This window comes from Herpailurus yagouaroundi, unplaced genomic scaffold (genome assembly GCF_014898765.1).
Source record: "Herpailurus yagouaroundi ecotype Mexico unplaced genomic scaffold, PumYag 569, whole genome shotgun sequence".
Lineage (NCBI taxonomy): Eukaryota > Metazoa > Chordata > Mammalia > Carnivora > Felidae > Herpailurus > Herpailurus yagouaroundi.
Genome location: NW_024412786.1, coordinates 5661809 through 5683021, shown reverse-complemented (window position 1 = coordinate 5683021; position 21213 = coordinate 5661809). Strand labels below are relative to the sequence as shown.

General features: G+C 59.2%; 4 protein-coding genes across 5 annotated transcripts in view; 2 read left to right on the top strand and 2 right to left on the bottom strand.

Annotated features, from left to right (window-relative positions):
* The window catches only part of LTO1 (LTO1 maturation factor of ABCE1), a 23377-nt gene extending 15735 nt beyond the window's left edge, over nucleotides 1-7642 (top strand). Inside the window, exons 2-5 of the mRNA XM_040465801.1 lie at nucleotides 382-572; nucleotides 2567-2637; nucleotides 5490-5607; nucleotides 5898-7642. Coding sequence (XP_040321735.1) covers nucleotides 382-572; nucleotides 2567-2637; nucleotides 5490-5607; nucleotides 5898-5966 — 449 coding nt within the window. The 3' untranslated portion in view covers nucleotides 5967-7642. The remainder of the gene's footprint in view (nucleotides 1-381; nucleotides 573-2566; nucleotides 2638-5489; nucleotides 5608-5897) is intronic.
* On the top strand, nucleotides 5909-20868 carry LOC121023853 (uncharacterized). The gene is made up of 3 exons (XM_040466038.1): nucleotides 5909-6010; nucleotides 14752-15525; nucleotides 20596-20868. The coding sequence occupies exons 1-3, from the start codon at nucleotides 5969-5971 to the stop codon at nucleotides 20632-20634; spliced, it is 855 nt and encodes a 284-aa protein (XP_040321972.1). The 5' UTR covers nucleotides 5909-5968; the 3' UTR covers nucleotides 20635-20868.
* CCND1 (cyclin D1) overlaps nucleotides 16801-21213 on the bottom strand; it is an 11787-nt gene continuing 7374 nt past the window's right edge. The window contains exon 5 of one of the 2 annotated variants that reach the window (XM_040466037.1): nucleotides 16801-18673. In XM_040466037.1, coding sequence (XP_040321971.1) covers nucleotides 18509-18673 — 165 coding nt within the window. In that variant the 3' untranslated portion in view covers nucleotides 16801-18508. Of the gene's footprint in view, nucleotides 18674-20903; nucleotides 21150-21213 lie in introns of those variants that run through there. The other variant, XM_040466036.1, reaches the window with a different exon arrangement.
* Nucleotides 17981-21213, bottom strand: part of LOC121023850 (uncharacterized) — a 7185-nt gene continuing 3952 nt past the window's right edge. Inside the window, exon 2 of the mRNA XM_040466035.1 lies at nucleotides 17981-17994. The gene's annotated coding sequence lies outside the window, so the exon portion shown is untranslated. The remainder of the gene's footprint in view (nucleotides 17995-21213) is intronic.

Genomic DNA, 21213 nt, shown 5'->3' with positions numbered 1-21213 from the left:
TTTTCTTTTTCTTTTTCTTTTTCTTTTTCTTTTTCTTTTTCTTTTTCTTTTTCTTTTTTCTTTTTTTCTTTTTCTTTTCTTTCTCTGCTTTCTTTTCATTCTTTCTTTTTTTTTTTAAGATTATTTATTTATTTATTTATTTATTTTGAGAGAGACAGTGAGCAGGGGAAGGGCCGAGAGAGAAGGAGAAAGAAAGTCTCAAGCAGGCTCTACGCTGTTAGTGAGAAGCCCACCTCAGGACTCGAACTCGGGGATCACGACCTGAGCTGAAAGCAAGAGTCGGATGGTTAATCGACTGAGCCACCCGGGCGCCCCTGGAACCTAAGCTTTCTGACTTACATTCCACACTGTCTCTATTATACAGTGTCTCGCCTTGCTGAGTCTGGGTAACGTGGGAGAGAAGGATTTGTCCAGGAAAAACACTCTCCCTCCTGTTTGTTGGATCAAGCTGGTCTCTCCCTTACAGGTTTCATGGGGAAGGATATCAGGAAGGCTACGAAGAAGGCAGTAGCTTGGGTATAATTGAAGGAAGACGGTACGGCACGTTACATGGAGCCAAAATTGGGTCCGAGGTAAGCGAGAAGCCCCCCCCCCCCCCATTGAGAAATGAGCCCTTTTCGTGTAGTTTATAATTCGCTTTGATGATCCATATGGTAGAGCCAGAACATGAGGCCTCCCTAAACAGCAGCTGTCTAGACAGTGCGGATGGAGAAATGTTCTCGGTACGGAGCGACAGAGCAGACTGCTGTACAAGGACGCCTGGTCCCCTTGCGCTCTGCGGGTACCGCGGCTCGTACAGGTTGACATTTTGTGGCAGTCCCGGGTCGGGCAAGTCTGCTGGTGCCATTGTTCCAACAGCATCTGCTCACTCCACGTCTCTGCGTCGCACTTCGGTACTTCTCGCAAGGTTTCAAAGCTGTTCGTTATTTCCTTTTAGGTTTTTAAGGTTTATTTATTTAGAGAGAGACAGCGTGGGTGGGGGAGGGGCAGAGAGAAAGGGAGAGCGAGAATCCCACGCGGGCTCCGCACTGTCAGCACAGAGCCGGACGTGGGGCCGGACGTCACAAAACTGAGATCGTGACCTGAGCCGAGATCAAGAGTCCGATGCTTAACCGACCGAGCCACCCAGGCGCCCCTCAAAGCTTTTCATTATTGTTATTTTCGTTTTGGTGATCTGTGGTCCCTGGTTATGCCTTGCTGAACGCTCAGGTGTTGGTTAGCATTTTTTAGCAATAAAGTATATTTATTTAGGGTACGTACATTGTTGTTTTTTTTTTTAAGGCAAAATCAATTGCCCACGTAATACAGTACAGCGTGCTGTAAACGTAACTTTCAAGTGCACTGGGAAAGCAAAGCATCGTCTGTTGCGGCGGTCTGGAACCGAACCTGCAGGGTCTCCGAGGTGTGCCTTTATAAAGACAATGAAACTGCCACCTGAGGAATGAGGACACAAGTCCTCGGTCACCTCTGTTTGTGCCGGAGTAGCCCGTAGTGGCGCCCTGTGTCTTAAGCCAGCTGAATCCTCACCTTGTGTCCTGTGACAGCATTCCATTTCCGTTCCCCTTGAAAGTCCACGAAGTGTCCATAGTTTTCCTTCTCTTCTGCCCTTCGTGGCGGATGACCGGCTCTAAATGGCCAAGCCAGTGGCAGTCGTGACTGCGTTAGATGTCTGTTGCGGTAAAGCTGATCCCCACAGGCGGTGTGGGCCGCAGACAACACATGCTCATCATGTCACGCGCATTCTGAGGGTCGGGAGTCCAGGAGCAGCGGGACTGGGTGCTTCTTGCTCCAGGCCGCATGGCGCTGGGGTCAGGGTATCAGCCAGGCCTACAGCCATGTGAAGGCTCGACTGGGGCCGGGAGCCCCCCCTTCCAGGATGGCTCGCTCACACCGCTTGTGCCGGCCACGTGGACCTCCCCATAGGCTGCTCGAGTGTCCTGGTGACGCTTCGCGTGAGCGATCTGAGACAGCAAGGCAGAAGCGATGCTGTCTGTCACACCTAAATTCAAATTTTTTTTTTTTTCAACTTTATTTATTTATTTATTTATTTTGGGACAGAGAGAGACAGAGCATGAACGGGGGAGGGGCAGAGAGAGAGGGAGACACAGAATCGGAAACAGGCTCCAGGCTCCGAGCCATCAGCCCAGAGCCCGACGCGGGGCTCGAACTCCCGGACCGCGAGATCGTGACCTGGCTGAAGTCGGACGCTTAACCGACTGCGCCACACAGGCGCCCCTGTCACGCCTAAATTCAGAAGCCGTGTGCTGCCTTCTCTTCCGCGTTCTCCTGGCTGCGTGGGCCGGCTCGCTGCGGTTACAGGGGACCACATGGGACACGCCTCCCAGGGTGCGGGGCCCGTGGGGCCTTCTTGCGAGGCTGCCACCCCACTGATGGCTCGGCCTCTTGACTTCCGTTGCGTGAGGCCCAGCAGGTGCTTCCAGAACCTGTGGCACAAGAAGCACCACCGCCCTCCGTCCCCCCCTTGAGTTCTGAGAGCTTGAAGATTAGATCAAGTGTAGCTGGTTGCTGATTCATCTCACTCTTAAATGTTTTTATAAATTCACAGATTGGGTGCTATCAGGGCTTTGCTTTCGCTTGGCGATGTCTCCTGCACAGTTGTGCCACCGAGAAAGACAGGTAAAGTTAAAGATTTCTTTCTTTTCCAGCATGTGGACCAGGAGTCCTGGTTCCATAGCTCACTGTGATTTTGGACAGTTAATGCGTCCGTCTCCTCACCTCCAAAGTGGAAAAACTATCGGGCCAGACTTGAATGTTGTCGCGATATTTACAGGGAATGGTAAATAGAGAGTGCGGGCCCTGTTTTTGGTGTTCGATGAGCAAGGTTCCGATTACTTCTGAGGAGTTTTTGGCGCCCTCTGCCTTTTCCTGGAATCTTAGATACCCGGCCAGTAAGATAATGTTCAAATTGATGGCATCTTCTTGTTCATCTTTCCCCTGGGCTTCTGATAAGCGCTGTAGGATGTTCTGGGTGTGAGCGGGGCTCAGGAATGGTGACTGTGTTGTCGTTAGTTTTTTAGTGCAGCTGCTAGGTCTGCTCGTGTGATAAGGCATTGAGTATGTTTGACCTGACTCTGGGACTTGGAGGCACCTAGTAAATGTGGCCGTGTTTTGTATCGTTCGTCCTCTTCTTAAACTCTCCCTACTGCGTGCTACCTGCTCAAGCCCCCACGGCCCCGCTGCACATCTGTCTTTGCCCTAAGCTGGAAATGAGCCTTAAGGCAAAAGGCACACGTGGTCTGGCCGTCCTCCTGCTCGCGGGCCCCTGCGTCATGCTGTTGTCTGGTGGCTTTGCCTGGCCTGGGAGGGGCCCTAGGACACTGGATAACAGAGCAGGGAGGGTGGCATTCCCCTGTCGGGGCGACTCATTGTCTTATTTGAAATAACTTTGAACTTCTAGAATTTGGGCCGCCTCCGTATCCGAATGTGAGGAGAGGAACGCCGGCGGCTGACTGTGGGTGATGCCGAGATCGCCCGCGATGGGCTGCCTCCTCCATTGAGTCCCCATGAGTAGCCCAGGGTGGCCCGGATGTGGAGTTAGCCCGGGGCACGTCGCGGGGGGTGGGGGGGGGGGCAGGGGTGGTCCTCTGAGGACTGCGGGAGCAGTCGGGGAGCGGTCCGCGTCTCGTGGCGCCCCTGGGCGGCAGTCCCAGCTGAGCTTGGCTCTCCGTCTGGGTCTGGTCCACGAGAGGACAGGATGGGGAGAGGCAGTGCTTGGCGCTCTCCATCAGTCTCCCCTTCTCTCCAGCTCCGACGCGTGCTGGCTTCCGGAGGAGAGCCGCGCTGTGTGGAGGGGTCCCACAGCCAGGGCCTGCCGCCCCCGCCCCCCGTGGGGGCTCCTGAGTCCTTCCTTTTTGTTTTCTTAAAGTTTATTTATTTTGGGAGCGAGAGATTGAGCCTGTGCGTGGAGGGGAGGGGCAGAGAGAGAAGGAGAATCCCAAGCAGGCTCCGCACTGTCAGCGCAGAGCCCGGCGTGGGGCTCGAACTCACCAACTTTGAGGTCATGACCTGAGCCGAAATTGAGAGTGGGACGCTTTACCCACCGAGCCACCCAGGCGCCCCTGATTTCTTCAAGCCGTGCACGCAGCCCCTTGTCAGGGGAAAGCCCTGCAGCCCCTCGCTGCTGCCCATGCTGCACCAGCACAGCCGGAGGGGCTCCTTGAAACACAGCCTAAAAGCCTTTCTCACCGAGCTGTGCTTTCCAGGTTTTTGCACTTCAAAGAAATTTGTTTAGTTTATTTTTGAGAGAGAAACAGAGCGTGAGTGGGGGAGGGGCAGAGGGAGGGGGAGACACAGGATCCGAAGCAGGCTCCAAGCTCTGAGCTGTCGGCACAGAGCCCGATGCGGGGCTTGAACCCATGAATCGCGAGATTATGACCCGAGCTGAAGTTGGGTACTCGACCCACTGAGCCACTCAGGCACCCCCGCAGGTTTTTGCATTTTTATGTCAGTATGATTTTAAAAAATTTAAAAATTTTTTAAATGTTTTATTTATTTTTGAGAGAGAGAGAGAGAGAGAGAGAGGCAGAACATGAGAGGGAGAGACAGAGAGGGAGGCCCAGAATCCGAAGCAGGCTCTATGTAGGCCCTGAGCTGTCAGCACAGAGCCCGACGCGGGGCTCGAAGCCACGAACCACAAGACCATGACCTGAGCCCAGGTCGGACGCTTAACTGACTGAGCCCCCCAGGCGCCCCCTGTCAGTACAGGTTTTAAATGGTTGTTTAAATGTGTACACGTGTGAACGGTCTCCCCCAGCCCCCCGGGGGTGGGCCCCGGCCTCCAGGGTCCGGGGGAAGCAGAGAGACTTAACCCTTGCAGGGTCCGGTACTTTCCCTCCGTCCTGGGTACTGAGCTTTATGGAGAGGCCTGTGCTCCAGAAAGCCTGTGATGTGGCCGGCAGGTGTGCGTGTTGCAGACGAGGATGCCGAGGCTCAGAGACGTCCCACAGCCGCCCCGCCTCCCAGCAGAGCTTTGTCTCGGCGGGAGAGGGGACCGAACCCGGACCCCTGACCCTGATTCCTGCCCTTGGGAGGGAGGGGCTTGCCGGTTTACCTGCCGCCCAACTCGCCAGGGCTGTGAGCGTGAGCGTGTCGAGGTCCCGAAAATCCCAGGCCCCAGAGCAGGCTGGGTCGTGCCCCGGCACCCTTTTCTTGTCTGGCTTTGTCTGTCCCGCCTCTGTGACCTAGAGAGGCCGTGGTTGCTGTGGTCGTGGCGGGCGCTTGCTCCCTGGCCGGGAGACCGGTCTCTCCGGAGCGTCATACACCCCGATGGCGAGTGTGGGGTGCGGGCGAGAGCACGTGGCTAGGTAAATAAATATTATTGAGTGTAGCGAGAAATTAACCATCTGGCTTCTGAACCCAGGCACGCTTCCCACGCCCACCGCTTTCAAGTACGTGATCGGCAAAGCTGCTACGTAAGCGGAGCCCATTATGCAAAAGGGACTAAAAGTCTTTATTTCTGTGCTTTACAGCAAAAAGATGAAGGCCTTAGAATCGTTGATTGGAATGATTCAGAAGTTCCCTTACGATGACCCTACCTATGAGAAACTTCACGAAGACTTAGACAGAATCAGAGGGAAGTTCAAACAGGTCTGTCCCCTGCACGTCTCTCTTCGATTCGGAAGTGCGTCTCTCCGGCGGCTGGTGCGTGGTCTCGGGGCTCACGTCGCTCGTGGCCTGGGGGCTGCGTGCGCCCTGCAAGCGGCATTTCTGCGTCTCCGTGTAAGAAAAGGGAAGACGGCCTAGAGAACGGGGTTAGGACTTCCTTAGGGGGTGGGGTCGTGGAGTCGAGAAGCTGCAGGTAGAAAGTTTTGTTCTGATTTGTGAGTAAAAATACGTAAGGTTTTAAAAAATACATCCTTTTTCTTTTGTGTTTTCAGCTTTGTTCACTACTGAATGTTCAGCCGGACTTTAAAATTAGTGCGGAAGGTTCTGGACTTTCGTTTTGAGGATGACAGATGAACAAAGACGAAACATCAAGGAACAGATGTCCGTATGTTAAGTGTTTAAAAATGTGATTCAAGGCAAAACAATGATGGAGTATTCATTGTTCTGGGGGGAGGGATCCAGTCCGGCCGGTGAAAGGGCTTCCTTCTCCCTGGGGGCCTCCTGTGTCGCCTCGGTGCCCCCCCCCCCCCCCCCCCCCCCACGGGCCCGGCGTTTGGGGGGGGGGGGCCCCGCGGGGGGCCCGGTGGGGCCCCCCCCCCCCCCGCCCCGGCCTCGGGAGGCCTCTCCCTTGCGGTGCAGGGTCCGCTGGCCTTGCGGCCCCCTCCAGTGGACGGGCCTGACCGGTTCTAGACTGGGGGTGGCCCTGGCTGCGATTTCCCCCCACCCGAGCCTGAAATCAGCACTCAGAAGAACAGGTCTGTAACAGCCGAGAGCACCACGGCTGGCCTGACGGGAGATGGCGGTGGTGTGCCCAGGACAGTGCCCTTCGTTGACCCGTAAGATGTGCCAGCGCCGGGTGATGTGCTCCCTCCCCTGTTCCGGTTATCCCTGCAGTGTTCCCACTTCACAGATGAGGAGACCGAGACCCGCGGGGACTGCCCGATCCAAGGGCGCCCGGCAAGCAGAGCCGGGGCTCCGTCCTGCGCCCGCCTGTCACCACCGTCTGGTGCTGCCTGCCCTGGAACGCGCCTTCGCAGCCATGGAGCAGGGTCGCTGCTCTCGGGCCCCGTGTGCCCAGGGCCCCGCTGGGGAGTCCACCACGACCAGCTGACGTGGGCACCTGGCTTGGAGCGGGTTCCGAGGGAGCCTGGACACGCTCTTCGCACGGCCTCTCTCCGCATCGGGCTGGGGCTTGGCAGCGTTGAGCGTGGGTAAAGGGAAGATACTTCAAGGACTAGATGTCAGGCCACTGTCGTGCGTACGCAGAAAGTTTGGGAGCCTTACGTTGAGGACGCTGTGTTTTCCTGTCATACGAGTTCCTTTGCCTTCTGCCCGTACCTGGCGGGCATCCGAATACCACCGTGAGGTCTGGATTGCTGGCGCAGGTGACGCAAGGTCGTGGCTCCTGGGCGTCCCTCTGCCCGTGCGTCTGCGCACCCCCGGGGGGTGGGGGGCAGGGTTGCCGGCAGGTCCCGCCTGCACCTGTCTGCGGCAGCGCGGCCGAAAGTGACTTGTGAGATTGATAAGGGGTAACCGCGAATCGTCCCGGTTTTTAAATATGTTCCAGAGCGTCTTAGCGACGGCTGTTGTGCCGCCCGGGCCGGTGGTCGTGAGAGCCTGCCGGGAGACCCGAGGCCGGGGGCCTCGAAGGAGCGGGGCGCTGGGTGTTTTCTTTCCTCTGGTTCCGTTGCCCTGGCGGGTGTGCTGAGGACGAGAGAGGTGGCTTCAGCTGGTGAAGGTGGACACTCGGGCTCGAGCCTGGCACGCTGTCGCAGGCGGGAGCGTCACCGCGCACGTCTCTGTCTCCGCCCCACCCGGCTCCCGGGGCGCTCGCGTGCTCGTGCACCGCCTCACGGCCGGACCCTGCGGCCACAGACACCGACTGCGGGTGTCCCTCGCCGGTGGGATGGGGGGCTCTGGTGGTTTTCCCTGGGGGACTGTTTTCTGAGCGTTCTGTTTTGATAACGTATTACTCTGTTACAAGCAGAGAGCAGAATAAACAGATTGCAAAGCAGAAGGCCTTCTGGTACTGTTTGTAGTGTGACATCCAGCAACTTAACTACTTTCTGGTATTTGGGATTTAGGTAAAAGAGCAGGCAGGCGTGCAGTCGGCCCGGGCACAGCTTCCTGTTGTGTTTCCGTCCACGCGCCTCCTTAAAACACAGAGATGTGGTTCTTGGGAGAGAGTAGTGCCCTGTGATGTTCGGCGAAGGGTCAGCTCCCGCCACCCCGGGCCCGGCCACCTGTCCGCACTTACTACTGTTCCCTCCTGCCCAGACCCGCCGTGTCCCTCTCTGTGTCGGCCTCTCCCGCCGCGGGTGTTAGCGTGGGCCAAAGGCGGCCTTTCCTGCCTCCCCTGTTTCCTTCAGAGGCTCTGGACCCGGGCTGCCCCCGTGCCCGCCCAGCTCCTCCGCAGACAACTGGACCCGGTGTCTAGGAACCCTTGGCTGCCTCGGACACTCCTTGATTGTGGCACAAACCCAGGCCTCCTTGACGCTTGCGCTCCGTGCCGGGGGAGGTCATCTGCAGCGACTGGTTCAGGCGTGCGCATGGCTCCCCTCGGCCGATGAGACGCGAGTGGCTCCTGGGAAAGGTTATGGCACTCCAGAGAGAACATATCTGTTTCGGAAGCTGTCCCACGGAACTGCTTGTCCCGTGGACGTGACCGACCCCTGGAATCACTGCAGGAGACTTGCACCTGGCTATGGACGAAAGCACACCTGGGCGTGGTGTGGCAGGAGCCGGCGAGGACCCGGCCCTGGTGGCACCGAGCAGCTGCCGGCCGGCCCCTGAGCCGCATTGCTTCTGGACTTGACGTTACGTGAGCTGACGAATGTCCCCGAGTTCAAGGCTGTTGGGGTTGGGTTTCCGTTCACAGGCAAGGTTTCCTGCTTGTGTTCCCCCGTCCCATCCGATCCTGTCCTGGGCACCTAGTCCTCTCGGATGTTAACCTTTGTCCGTGTTGGCCTTGAGTTTGGGAGCTGTCCGGCTTGGGTTTTGTTTCTTTCTGGTGGTTCATTGTCTCCCCAAGGCTTTGGCCTGCTCCCTCTTTCCTGTTGGAAACCCCCAGCGTGTTTTGTGCCACTATTAGCCCACTGGGGCCACCATGACAGACACCGTGGACTGAGGCTCAGCCAGTTGACATGTCCTGCCCCCCCCCCCCCCCCCATCCTGGATGCTGGAGCCCGAGGTCCAGGCGTGGGCAGGACCAGGCCTCCCGAGGCCTCTCTCCTTGTGTGTGGACGGCCGTCCTCCCCGTGTCCTCACGGGGCCGTCCCTCTGTGCGTGTCTGTGTCCTGATCCCCTCTTCTTACAAGGACCCCGGTCACACGGGATCAGGGCCCACCCTTGCCTTAAGGTGAGCATGTTACCATAATCACCTCTGTGAAGACCCATCTCCAGATACAGACCCTCTGTGAGGTGCTGGGGGTCAGGGCATCAACGTCGGAAATTCTGGGGACACCATTCAGCCCATGGCAGCCACCCGCATGGCTGCTGGGAAAGACTGCTGACTCAGGACTTGGGAGAGAAGAAGGCGTTTCACCTGGAGCTGCTTCATCGAATTCTGGAATGTGAGTGATCGGGACCTAGGGCAATGCCTGCTGCCTAAAAGAGCACCACTTTTCACTTCTTACTTATGTCGTATTCATCTCACTTTTTCTCTCCCCAGGGGTGAGGAAAGAATTCAGAGACGCTCAGGGAGCCTGTCAGTGGGGTGGGGTGTTCAGTATGAGGGAACGGGAAGGTGGGCAGGGAAGGCTTCCTGGAGGAGGTGTCCTTCATCCCACTGCTTTTGTGAGTTTTCATCGGACCTCAGCGCCACAGAGAGTCTCCCGCTGTACTTGTGAACAGCAATGGAATATGGAGGTGACCAAAAACGAATCTGGCTGGAGGTCATCCTCCTTCCTAGATCAGTCCCAGTCCTGGATGAATGAAGTGGGCCGCTGGTCTCTGACTCGGGAAACTCAAGCCACCAAGCAAGTCCTGTTGACCAGACAAGAGTGGGCGCGGCGTCGAGTCCCACAGTTGAGGGCCCTGGCACGAAACGGTCAGTGGCTTGTCTGAGTTGACTAAGTGGCCCCGCTGAGGCGTTGCAGATTCATTGTCCGAATAGGAAGTTCACTCCTAACTTCGGGGGCTTCTGACTCTCTTCTTCGTGCCTGATTAAAGCCTCCCCCCCCCATCTCCCCCCACCCCCACCAGCATCAAGGTGCTTGCCCGTTTGCCCCTTGGGGACCCCTGTGGAGACCGCACTTTGGCCGCGTCTCTTCGGGCGCTGTAGCAGATCAGCGGGGCCTTGGGTGGCGGCTCCAGAGGTTCTGCCGTGGGTGATTCCCGAACGTGACCTCGCTTGCGCCGCTCAAGAGTGATGGGCCGGGGAGCGCAGGCACCCGGGAGCGCTCGCTGAACCCAAGGCTCAGTGACAGGTTGGCTCCGTCTTTCCCACCAGGATTCAGCGAGCATGTGCCGTAGCAGTGGGGGAGTGCCCCCGGAATGGCGGGGTGCTCGCTGAACCTGCCCCCCGGTTTGCGAGCTCTGACTCGTCTGTCGTGGGTTGAATTGTGTCCCCCACAAAGAGCTGTGCTGCAGTGCTTGCCCCGGGTACCTGTGGACGCAGCCTGATTTGGCAGTAGGGTGTCGGCAGGTGCAATTAAGGCACGAGGGGGGATGGGTCGCACCCAAGTGACCGGCCTCAACGAGGAGGGGGGACTCACAGGGAGGAGATGCCGTGTGAGGCAGACACTCAGGCGGGGCCGAGGTCGCAGCCGTAAGCCGGAGAAGGCCAGGAGTGCCAGCAGCCACTGGAGGCAGGGAGAGAGCATGGGCCGTCCCACACCTTGGTTTCAGACCTCCAGCCTCCACAGCTCAGCCCCAGCATTTATATCGGCAACACATTAAATCCAGGAAAGGCAGAAAACGTATGGACACTGCTGTGGGTAAGAATCCTTGAAAACCAAATGACAGGATGCCCGTTTTATCAGACTGACTTAAACAGTAAAGGACAGCGATGGTCTCCTGGAACAAAAGGGCTCTCACTGGTTTCAGGAAAGGCTTGATCCAGCAGCTCGTCTGGAGAGCTGGTACCTTCTTTCTGGTTTCCCATAAGACCTGCTTCAAGCTTAGATGCCACCCCAAGGCCCGCAGCAGCTCCCACAGGGTGGTGGGAGAGCCGCCCCAGTGCCCAGGGTCCCGTGGACAGGGGAGGGCTCTCTTTTTCAGAAGCCCCAGGAAACCTCTCTCCCTGTGTCATTGGCTCTGTTAGACTCTGCATTTACCCTCGAGCCTGCCGCCTTTCAACACCACCACCCCTGGGCGGGGGCGGGCAGATGTGCTGTTGGGTTTGAGCCCATCCGGGCCTGTCCTGGAGCTGGGGATGGGGTCATTCTCACCCGCGCCACAGAGGGGAAGGACCGGCACCGGGCGGGGGGATTGGGGCTGGCGCGAAGAACAGGAACTGTCCCCTTTATGAGCCCAAAGACGAAGTAAGTGTGGCCTTGCTGCTACTACCCAGAGAGCCGCCGTTGGGTTTGGGGGTCCTTCTGTCCACACCTGGGTGACGCACGGGGTGATGATGGCCTCTACTGAGCAGTGACTGTGTCGGGCGCCGTGCTAAGTACCTCACACGCTCGGGCCATCTAGCCCTCACCTCCCGAAAGCACCGAACTGAGGTTACTGAGAGCTCCAGGTCCGGGCTGGGCCAGGCCTCAGATGCCGAGCAGGGTGCAGACCCCACCCTGCCCTCCGTCCAGCATCCGTTCTCCTGGACACACTTATTCCCATTTTCCAGGTGAGAAAGTGGAAGCTCAGAGAGGGAAAGGTTGCAGAACTGAGATCCAGCCCCTAGGCCTTTTACGCCCAGACACGCATGCTCGCGGACGCGCGCGCGCGTGTGAGCGTGCTCTCTAAACCACCGTGGGTCACCTTGCACGTCCGCTGCCTGGAGGAGGGCAGCCTGGCCCACCGGCCAGGACACCGCCCTGACTCGGGACCACGGACAGAAGCCTGGCACGTGGGTGGACCTGACCTCGGCCGCTGGGCCTCCTGGCGGAGCTGAGCTTCAAGCGCACGCGCTGGCCGTCACGCGAAGCTTCGTGCGTTTTCTTCGGGCCTGCTTTTGAAGACTGTGCCCTTCTCTGCAAGGTGGCCAAGCCAACGGACAGGAGTGCGGGCTTCGGACACACGATCTGGCCCCTGGGCCTGACTTGGTCAGTTCCTGGCTGTGTGATCCAGGCCCCGTCGCTTCCCCTCTCCGGGCCCTGGTCTCCTCATCTACAACAGGAGGCTGAAAATCGCCACCCTCGGCCCCTGTGCAGCCCACTGCCCGTCGGGGCCCACGAGGCCCGGCTGGCACGCGGCCTCGCTCATTCATTTACCGTCGTCCTCGCCTGCTTCTGCCCAGGGGCGTAGTCGAGAGGGACGGAGGACATGTGGCCGGCGGGGCCGCAGCCACTGGCTCTGGCCCTTTGTGTGGACTCTGCCCACGCTTGGCCCCCAAGGTGGAGAAGCTTGTAGCTGTGGGAACGCAGGGCCCGCTCACCAGTGGTTTCAAGACCTGGGGAGGCTGTAAGGCGGGCCCAGTGCCTGGTCTGCAGCTCGCGCTTGGGGCGTCTGAGCCGTTACCCTCCCGTGCTGGACGGAGAAGGAACCCCTCGGAGGGCCGGGGTCTGAGGCGCGCAGTGATCCCCCTGGTTGGCCCACTGGCTCTTAAGAAGACTGAGACGTTGGCCCGTCTGCGCTGCCTACAGCTGAAAATTAAAAGGATTAACGGACGCGGCCTTCTTTGAGAGGCTCGAGGCCCACCGAAGCCCCTTTAGGAGGGCTTCATATTTCTCCCCCCCCCCCAACCTCCTTGGGGGCCCCTGGGAGTGGTGGTGACAATGCCCCCGGATGTGGGCCTCAAGGCCCTCGGCCCGGAGCTGCCCGCCCACCGTCCGACAGCTATTGTCTGCCGGGCCGCAGTGTGGCTCGGGGCCGGGGGGCCGGTGGGCCAGGGGACTGTGGGAACGGATTAGAGGCCCTGGGTCCGAGTCCCCCTCTGCATAAACTCCTGATCAAAGGCATTCCTGGGATGACAGAGCCCTGTGTGCCGCAGAGGCCTGTCCAGCCCGCGGGGCGTGTGCTTCACGCAGCCAGCTACCCGGACACGTGTGGGAGCCCACGCCGCGAGCGGCCTGCCGTGTGACCGTCGTCCCCCCGCCAAGCACAGAGCCAAGGCGCGGGGGCAGCGAGGCTTCCAGGAGGCCCCCGGCACCACGGGCTCGGGTGGGTCCCGGGAACCCGAGGTGTGGCCGTAGTTCCCGGGGGCCCGGCAGTGCCCACCTCTGCAGACACAGCCGGCTGCTTGCCCCCCGGGGCCCCTGGGGCCGCTCCTCGTGACACAGGGGTTTGCCCATGGCGCCCGGGTTCGGCCAGAGCCGTCCCTCTGCAGCGCACGACACAAGCTGGGGTCGGCCCGCGGGCCCGGCCTGTTGCCCCTTCTGTCTGTCCTGTTCCCACTTCCGCTTCTGAGCACCCCCGTCTGCCAGGCTGGGAATAGGGCAGCAGAGAAGGGACAGCGAGGTGTCCGTCCTCAAGGACTCCTAGCCCGGAGTGGGGAACACTCAGGTGTCGTGACTCCTGGACCTTCCAGAGCCACCTGCCGGGGGCAGGGGTGGCGGTGCCTGCAGGGGGGCCTTGAAGGGGAGCGGAGGGGAGGGCACTTCAGGCGCAGAGCTGGAGGCAGGAGATAGTCTGGTGTGTCTGTAGTCCCCGGGGGTGGAGACTCGGGTTGGGTCTTCTGAGGCTGGGGGAACGTAGGTCGGGAGGGAGACTTGGGGGGAGTGGGGCGTGAGTCCGGGAGAGGTGAGGTGAGGAGGGAGAGGCGGGGTGAGGGGAGAGGCGGTGTGGGGTGGGAGGGGTGGGCGGGAGTGAGGTGGGTCAGGTGGGGAGAGGGGGAAAGAGGGTAGACAGGGGTGAAGGAGGAGAGGTGGCTCGGGTCTCGGGCCCTTGGACCAAGCTGGAAGGAGCTAGAAGCCCCCGAAGGTCTGGGCCCAGGTGGTCAGGAGGCAGTGGGCCCAGCGAGGAGGGTCTTTCCGGCTGGGGAGAGGGGGCAGCACGGAGCCTTCGTCTCAGAGGCCCCGCGAAGGCCAGCTTCTACCTGGGATACAGGCAGGGGACAGGCCCTCACTGTCCCCCCTCCCTCCTCCCCGAGGAGCCACGGGCACTTTGGCAGGGAAGGCCTACAGAGTCCTTTCTCGGGGTCTTCAGAGACCAGAGGCAGGGTGGGGGAGGTGGCAGACCCCTCCACCTGCTGCCCCTGCCCTGCACAGGGGCTTGGGCTCCCCTCCCCCACTTGCTGGATTTCCGCTGGAACCTGATGCCGTGAGGTTGTTACCTCTGCCCCCCGAAACCGCTCCTCAGGACACACCTGGCTGGTCCCCGGGGCTGGGCGCCTATGATGGGGCACATCCGGACACTTGCAGGGCGCCGCCCCGGCTCTGACCCCCTCCCGGAGTGCGTGTGGCATGGGCTGTATGTCCGCCGTCAGGCCTGGGGCCGCCGTGGGGAGCGCAGTCACCCTGGTCCCGCCACCCCCCGCCTGCTCCCGGCTGCTCCAGTGCCTGGAGTACCAACTAGCGGGTCTGGAGCCTCCCCGCTGGGGTGAGGGGCACCCTCAGGGGCGGGGCTGGTATACAGCAGGAGCCTCATAAAGGCCACGGCGAACTGATCTGATAAGGAGCGCTATCCTTGGCACGTGAACCAGCTTCCCTCCTGAGCAGTCACGCACCCGACCGCCCCGGGGTGGGTGACACGTTGGGGACCCCAGACTCTGAGAAGAGACCCGGGCCCCATGGCGGGGGCCCAAGGCCCGCTGACGCCTCCCCAGTCCGCTCCCCGCCTCCACCTGGGCTGGAAACGAGGCCGGCCACGTGCGTCCGAAGCCGAGGCGGACGTCACAGGTGTCCGCTGGGCCTCCCAGGTCACTAGGTCCGTGTGAAAGGCCACCGGCCTGCGGCCCAAACACGCGCGCTGTGCTCTTCTCCCTGAGCTGGGGGCGCCTCAGGGCCGTGATTCACCAAAAGCAAACACCGGTTTGCGCCAGAGGAGGGTTAGTGAATGCCGGCTTGTTTATTTTCCTATCTGCAGATAGCCTGGGAGGGGGCTGGCGGAGCGTGGGCCGGGAACCAGTCCCGAGCCGCCTGCAAAGACACTGACCAGCCGCTCTCCAGGGCTCCACCCTGGGGTCCCAGCGGCCCCTCCCACCGCATGCCCCCGGCTGGACTTCCTTCCTCCCAGCCGAGAGCATCACTTACTCCCTCTGGGTCACCGGGGGACCTGTGGCAATGTTGGGTTCTGGCTGTGACACCTGGGGACTGTCCCGCCATCTGTTGGGAAGGGGCCAGGGACACGGCTAAATACCGCACCGTGCACAGGGCGGCCCCCACCCCCACGACAGAGGAGGACCTGGCCCCAGATGTGGACGGCTCCAAGGTGCGAACCCCCGCGCCCAGTCTGGGAACCGGCCGCTTGGGCACCTGTTCGTCAGCACCGGGCCCCCCCCCGGCCCTGGCTCCCTGCCCACCCCAGGAAACAGACAGACACGGCACCGGGGTTTTACCAATTTTATTTCTAGACTTTTCACGTTTGTCTTTTGTTTTCTGCTGGCAACGTGCCGGTTACGCGTCTGTGCTGGGAAACGCCACAGGGTGCAACCGAAATACACACAGACCACAGCTGCCCACCCGCCAAGAGACCCTCACAGGCTTGCTGGTCACAGGACAGACTCCGCTGTGCTCCCCGGACCGGCCACGGCCTTTGAGCACACACGACGTTCACACCCCCCCCCCCCACCAGGACAGACCGTCCCTCAAGGGCCCCGTTTGGTTCAGACACAGAGATGCCGCAGCCAGAAAGGTTGAGGTAAGCGGAGGCAGTGCTCCTGCAGGGGCGGGGCGGGGCGGGGCGGGTTCGGGGCCTGCCAATGGCCTGGGAGCACACAGGCTGACCCCGCTGGGGCAGGGGCCGCAGATGGTGCAAATCCTTGGAGTCGAGCAGCGTGCCAGGCGACACGGGAACACGGCACTGTTAGCTGGCCTCACTGAGGCTTGGAGTCCTTTGACGTTAGCATCACGCTGTACTGAAGAGAGCAACACACAGAAAACGCAGGTACAGAATGACAGATGCCACACGGCCGGAGCTGTAACCCGGTCCCGAAGCCGCTCTGAGCGTCCAGAATGACGGAGCCCCGCAGCACAGCACCACGCGGCACGTTAGGACACACTCGTCACAATAATTATAATAATGCAACTTTCATAGCTACACGCAAAGAACGACACGGCTGTAAAAACCACAGTGGTGGTACGTCCCAGGTCAGGAGGACAGCCCAGCATCACAGGCGCAGGGAGGAGGAGGCGGACGTGACCCGGGCCTCGGGGATGCCGGGCTGCGCGCACGAACGCGGCCCGGAGCCCATCCCGCCGGGCCCTTTTGGGGATCCCGTCCGCGTGTCTGTTCGCCGAAGCAGGAGGCCGCGGGCCAGGCGGGGCCTGACCGCCTGGTCTACACATGGCTAAGAGAAGCATGAGGTATCGTGAAACAGGAACCTTTTTGGAATAGAGCAGTAATCACATTAAGTCAAAATTGATCACATAAAAAAAAAAAAAATCTACAAAAAAAAAAGGCATCCTTAATACATTTTTCTATGAGAAAATTAAAACTAGAACATGGCAGTATATGACATCGTAAAACAAAACAAAACAAACTGATCCTCCAATAGCAGCAAAACAATGTGAAAGAGACACAGAAAAGCAACGTGAATCTGTTTCCAAACCGGGTGCTGGGAAGTCATCGGTAGCAGCGAATCAGGAAGCGGAGCGGCAGCCTGCCCGTCGCGTGGTCCCGCCCTCAGCCCTCCGCGCACACGCACCTCGCGCCCTCGCCAAGCACCAGCCCTGTGCTCTCGCTACCTCCCGACACTCCCTACGCAGTCGTTACAAAAAAAGGTACACAGCCAAGATGTGCAAATTGTCTACGGGTTGCTAACCTTTCTTAAAAGGAGGGGACAAGGGGATGAGAATGTGGGGGGGGGGGCGCTGAACTGGTTTCGAGTACCCTAATTTTCTGCCCAACTGATGCCTCTCGGATCGGGTTCCCGCCCTGGGAACCAAACGGCACAATCCGTGCTGTGTTTTTTTTCTCAGGACTTTTGTTATCTCTCCTATAAAAAAGGACCTAACGGTTATACACTGTGTGAAACCCATAACACCAAAGGCAGAAAGTTGTGTGTGTGTGTGTGTGTTTAAATCAAGGGGAGATTACATGACTTTATAAATCATACTGGCCTTACGAACATCCTCTGCAATAAATATTCTTTTTAGCCTTAACTATAAATTATATATTTTAGTGTTTCAAGACCTCCCTAACCCTTAAACTACACCTTCTCGAGGTAAACCTTTAAAGGCCCCTACTCTCAAACACCAGTTGGCACCAAAAGATTCCTAAACTTACACTACCCGACAGAGAAAGAAACGCATCATCCTGGCAACGTAAGAATGCACTTCTTGACTGGAAGCTCACCTTCGAGAACACCCCCTCCCGCTAACTCCACAGCGACATGCACTTGCCTCGCAATCCCGTCTGCACCCAAGTACGTGAATATTCCCAAACCATTCCATTAAGAAACTGCCCCCCCCCCTCCACACACAACATAAACAGAGAGATTCGTTGAAAGTGCTTGGAAATGGAATGGTTCTAGAATATCGAGAAGGAAAAAATGGTTCTAGGGCACTGGAGAGGAAAAATGGTTCTAGAACGTCAAACAGGAAAAAAGAGTTCTAGAACATTATAGAGGAGAAATGGTTCTAGAATATTGAAGAGGGAAAATGGTTCTAGAATATTGAGAAGGGGGGGTGGGGAAAGGGGCCGTGGATTTCACCTGGATGTGAGCAGGCTGTGGGTCTGTGGGGTGAGAAACCGGCATCTCCTAAACAGGCCACTACAAAAATATGAAGATTATAAAAATAGAATATATTACGTCGCGGTGGCGGGTTCTCTTTTACAGTAGCGCAGGCCAGGAGTCGGAGCTGGATTTCTGTGGCCGCCACGCCGGCCGGTGCCCGGCCACCCGCCCCGGGTCGGGCCACAGGTGGAGGGAGGGTCAGCACGCGGCCGTGCTGAGCTCTACGCTACGCTAACCGAGGTTACGCCAGCCACTGACAGGTGAGGAGGTTATGCGCCTACCTACGGGATAAAATGAACGCGCACAAATGACTTACTCATAAAGTGACTACATGCCCAAGCAAGCGAGTTGTGGGACGCCTAGAACCGCCTTAAAGCTGTGCTCCTTCAGAACAGCACACGAACACGTTTGCTACCTACGACCCTCTTCCGCTTCAGAAATGGTTTCTTGGCTTTTCTCTCGTTTTTACCGTGTTTTCATGCTTTTTTTTTTTTTTTTTGCCGTCGTTTTGTTTTAAACACAGAAAGAATCAAATCTAATCCTCCCCTGCAGACTTGTTCCTTGTGTTAATGCCTATCCTTACGACACAGAGACACAAACACGTTCGCATACGACCTAGTTGATTATGGGGTATAAGGTTCTCTATTTTTGTAGCACAGCCTCCCCCCACCCCCTCCCCCCAGCTCAGGGTTATGCAAATACTATTTTTTTTTTCTCTCCTTTTTTTTTCTTTTCTTTTTTTTTTTTTTTTTTAAAGACAGCTTCTCGGATACTTTTTTTTTCTTTTGCTTATGTCAGAGACGGAAGGGAGAAAGAGCAAAGGAAAAAAACCGACAGTAAAGGAGAAGGAAGCTTTCCCTTCTGGTCGTGACCGGTCCTGGCGAGGAGCGGTCCTGTCCAGGGAGCACCCGGGGCCGGCCCCTCCCGCGCCACGCACGCGCGCCCTCAAATGTTCACGTCTCGAACGTCGGTGGGTGTGCAGGCCAGGTCGGCCTCCTCCTCCTCCTCCTCCTCCTCCGCCGCCTTGGGGTCTAGGCTCTGCTGCTGGGCCTGGCGCAGGCTGGACTCCAGCAGGGCCTCGATTTGCTCCTGGCACGCCCGGAGACAGTCCTGGCCAGACGGGAGACAGGGAGACGGGGGGGTGCTCAGAAGGGGGCCTGTGGTCAAGGCCCTCCTGCAAACGCCAAGACCTGGACCGCCTTGTGAAAGTGAGGCTAATCTAAAGCACTGCCTCCCCGCAGTCGGGTGGGGCCACTGCCCGAACCCCAGGACCCACGGGCATGGGCTCCGCTTGGCCCCCGGCTGCCCCGGCCTGAGGAGCCCCCACTCGGGTCCGAAGGCCCCGGAGGCCACAGGGCTGCCGGCTGTCTCCCGTGCCCACCTGGTGCCTCCCTGGCCTGTCCCGAGCCCCCCCCCCTCCACCCCAGGACCCTGGCCCCCCGCTGGAATCCCTCTGCCAGGCTCTCATCCTGGCTCCCTGTTCCCACCAGCCCGAACTCAGCGCTATTTGACCCAGGACAGAGAGGCCCTCTGAGCCCTGCTTTTGGGACTTAACCTGTGCCGTGTCAGCCCCTGCGGTGAACCCAGCCTTCCGAGATGAATGGCTGTCAAAAGCGTTAGGCCGTGCATGACTGAGAATGAGCGTTGGGTGGCCCCGGGGGGACTCGGACCCTCTATCCCCCTCTGTCCTCACCCGCTTGGCCTGCACCCTGGGAGACACGCTGGCCTGGCCCAGCGTGCACCCCCGCAATCCCGCGGCCCTCCTCTGCCAGCAATCACCCCGAGTTCTCGATGCCCAAGAAGTCATCTTGGGGAGTCCAGGGCTTCTCGTGGTCTCATGGTGGCCAGTCTCCCCGCAGCTCAAAAGTGCAGGTGTCAGGCTTTGTCCCAACCCTGGGATGCCACACTGGGGCTTCTTTTCTAGAACCAGGTAGTCTCTGGTCCAGCCCGGAAGACAGATCCGAGCCTTTCCCCAGAGGAACAGGTGAACCGCGGGCCCACCTGGGGAGGGTGCTGCGAAACGGGCGTCCAGTGCCCCAAGGAAGGGGATCCAGGCCAGCAAAGCTTCCGAGTGAACCCTGGGGGACCTGCCACGTTTACAGAGCCATACGCTTCCGCGCGGAGGGCTCTCCTACGCCACCGGTTCAGTATTTGTCGTGGCTGGTGAGGAAAGCGGTGTAGGTGCAAAAATTCAGCTTTACGGATGAGGAAACTGAGGCTCGAAAGGCCTGGTGTTGGACCCAGGGCAGAGGGTGCAGGGAGGGACTTGTTTCCTCCTCACAGCCAGCAGCCTCGGCCCAGAAGAGCCGCCTCTGGCAGCCGGGAGCCAGCTCGGAGCAAGGGCAGACGCGGCTCATGCCCCAGGAATACGCAGGGCCCCGCCCGCCACCCAGTGTTTTCCGGACGTTTGTCGCCGGGTGACCAGACTAGCGAATTGCAGCCTCAACCGATTTCTCCCCCGTCCTCAGCTGAGATCTTGTTTCAGATCTAACTGACACGATCTCTACGCAAATAAGGGGTCGTGCAGTGATTTCCTACAACTGTCTGTGCCCAGCACCGTCTGTGGGGTCTCTCTCTGAAGGGGAGAGGCAGGGGTCATCTTTCCAGGACACCCCATCCCTCTGGGGGGCCCAGGAAGCACTGAGACTGAGGGAGCCCCCCCCCCCCCCCCCCCGGCCTCCGGGGGCCGCCGGCTCCCAACTGGGAGATGAGCAAGCATGCCGCCTCCTCCAGGCAGCCGGCAGTGCTGGGCAGCGGACGGGCAAGCTTCTGCCCCGCAGCCCGGCTTTTCTTCCCCGAACCATGCGGGGAGGTGGCAGCCGCTAGGGCCCACGACGGAGCCTCCAGGCACTCGAGGGTGGGCCACCAGAAGGCAGCCCGCGTCCGAGCCAGACCCGGACCGGGGTCAGGGCGGTCACTGGCTCCCATAAGGCACGCCCAGCAGGGCCGAGGGCTGACCTGTCATCCTCGCTGGTCTCATCTGGTAAAGGCCACAAACCCTTGTAATTGTTATTTTCACTCTTTCTTTTAAGACAAAAACGGAATCGGGAATAAAACAATGGCATTTGTAAGCAGGAAGGACACCACGGACTCCGGCTCGGGCTGTAATAGCAGCAGGCACTCAGAAAGGGCCGTAAAACACAAGGTTGTCTCCACGGGCCTTTGTTGCGTCTGGAGACCTCACAGGAGCCCTTTTAAAGCCTCCATTTATGAGCCATCCGCATTGTTGCGCAGACAAAGCTGGACGGGGCCACAGCTCCACATGCCATTAGGGCACGGATCATTGACGGGCCTGCCTTGTGGCCCCGCTCCCTGGACGGCTCACCGGGAGGGGTTTATGGCTCCTGCCTGCTCCTGGGAAACCTGAGGACCCTCCTGGCCTGCCAGCAAGTACTGCGAGATGCTTCTCCTTCCAAAGGAGCCCCGGGAGGGTGGGGTGAGGCCGGCACCCGGTCAGCCTGGGGCCAGGGCTCTGTATGACCACGTCCCTTGCGTCTGAACACAGGGCACCCCCCGCCCTCCCCCATCACGTTTGGGGGCCTTGGCATGAACCATGGCATTTCCCATCAAGGAACTGGCTTTGGACCCCCGGGTACTAGAAGCTTCTAGTACCCGGTACCCCCGGGTACTAGAAGTTTCTAGTACCCGGT

What these genes read in the sequence shown, in the direction of transcription:
- LOC121023853 (XM_040466038.1), top strand. Translation starts at nt 5,969, where the DNA reads ATGACAGATGAACAAAGACGAAACATCAAGGAACAGATGTCC. An exon ending in ACATCAAGGAACAGATGTCC is followed by an intron (nt 6,011 to 14,751) that starts GTATGTTAAGTG and finishes TCCTATCTGCAG; the next exon opens with ATAGCCTGGGAGGGGGCTGG. An exon ending in CCGCAGCCAGAAAGGTTGAG is followed by an intron (nt 15,526 to 20,595) that starts GTAAGCGGAGGC and finishes CTTTCTTTTAAG; the next exon opens with ACAAAAACGGAATCGGGAAT.